The 1,403-nt window shown below is 43.8% G+C and overlaps 1 protein-coding gene across 1 annotated transcript; it reads right to left on the reverse strand.

Moving 5' to 3' along the window:
* Positions 1 to 505: 505 nt before the first annotated feature.
* LOC115674826 (dirigent protein 21-like) lies at positions 506 to 1,403 on the reverse strand. The gene has a single exon (XM_030597336.2). The coding sequence runs from the start codon at positions 1,194 to 1,196 to the stop codon at positions 642 to 644; it is 555 nt and encodes a 184-aa protein (XP_030453196.1). The 5' UTR covers positions 1,197 to 1,403; the 3' UTR covers positions 506 to 641.

Raw genomic sequence — 1,403 nt, forward strand, 5'->3', positions numbered from 1 at the left:
TCATTTTGCTTAATATAGATCTTGCGGTGGATGAACTTTAACTTTTTCTTGGCTTGAAAACTTTGAAAGTTTCGCAGTATATAAATATTAGCACATAGATTCAGCATCATTTTTTTCATAATATTTAAAGCTGTGATGGGAGAACAACAGCTACTCTTTACTATTGCTTTAATGTGAAAACTTTTCAAGTCGAGAAAATATTAGGAAGTTGAGTAGTGCCAAGTCATTGTGCTAAAGTACCATTAACATTGCGACACCTGGACACAAAAAAATAAAATAATAATTTGAAAGAAAGTGAAGATATAAAGTGATGCCCGCACTTTACAGTTTCTTCTCTCGCTTCTGCCCGTTACTCAATTTAAAAACGTTTGTTTCTTGGATCCAAATTGCAAAAACTACAAAATAATCACAAGGGTAAAAACAACAGAGAAGAATAAGATAAAAAAGTTTGAATCGATAAACGGACGTTTTAAATTGGAAACTGCGAGAATGAATTGCCATATTATCCATTACATGTACTCAAAAAGACACAAATGATACCGAGCATCCAAATGATCACCGAGAGGCTGCCCCATTATTTCATCACAAGAACCAAAACAAAGCAAAAGCAGAGCTCTTTTCAACTTGAACGAACCTAAACGTCAATAATGCAAGACAGACACGTTGTACTCCGCCACCACGGTCTTATGGATTTGGCTGACGGCAATCGTGCTCGTACGAACATAGCCCCGAGCGAACCGGAAAGCTCCCATCCCCCCCACGATCGGCAGCTCCCTGACCTTGAGATTCAAGTCATTCCTCCCCGCTATGGTCAGTACGCTCCCGTTGAACTTGCCATCGGTGAACACGAAGTTCAGGACCATCGTCAGAGCGAACTCGGTCTGTGAGGCAAGGCCGGAGAGGGCTTGGGCCCGGCCGATGACCTTTGAGTCCACTTCGGGTCCGAGGGCCAGGATATCGTTGAACACCGAGACGGTGCCGAAGACCAGGTTGGTCGCATTCCCGTGGGCAGCGTACACGACAGTGGCATTGCTCCCGTCGGATATCTCGTGCACATAGATGCGGAAGCGGGTTAGTTTCTCGCGCCCAAGGCTGAGCGGTTCGGAGACCTCAAGTTCCTGGGCTTTCGTGGCGGAGGAGGAGAGTACTAACGCCAAGAGAATGATGAGCAGCTTTGTTTGGAATGATGCGGCCATAATTGAGCAAAGGGAAGGAAGAAATTATACGTGGCAGAGTGTTTGGTGATGGAAAATGAAATAATGGAACTAGCTATATAGCAAGGTGCTCGCGTTGACATTATTTATCTATAGGCAAGTGTCCCAAAAACCACTAAATAAAGACCAAATTGGTAAGAAGAGTTCTAAGATACATGTGCGCACGATGCATCTACTAGTAGCGGCATT

The sequence above is a fragment of the Syzygium oleosum genome, unplaced genomic scaffold (assembly GCF_021117445.2).
Source record: "Syzygium oleosum isolate NSW1041296 unplaced genomic scaffold, Sole_v2.1 Sole_v2.25, whole genome shotgun sequence".
NCBI lineage: Eukaryota > Viridiplantae > Streptophyta > Magnoliopsida > Myrtales > Myrtaceae > Syzygium > Syzygium oleosum.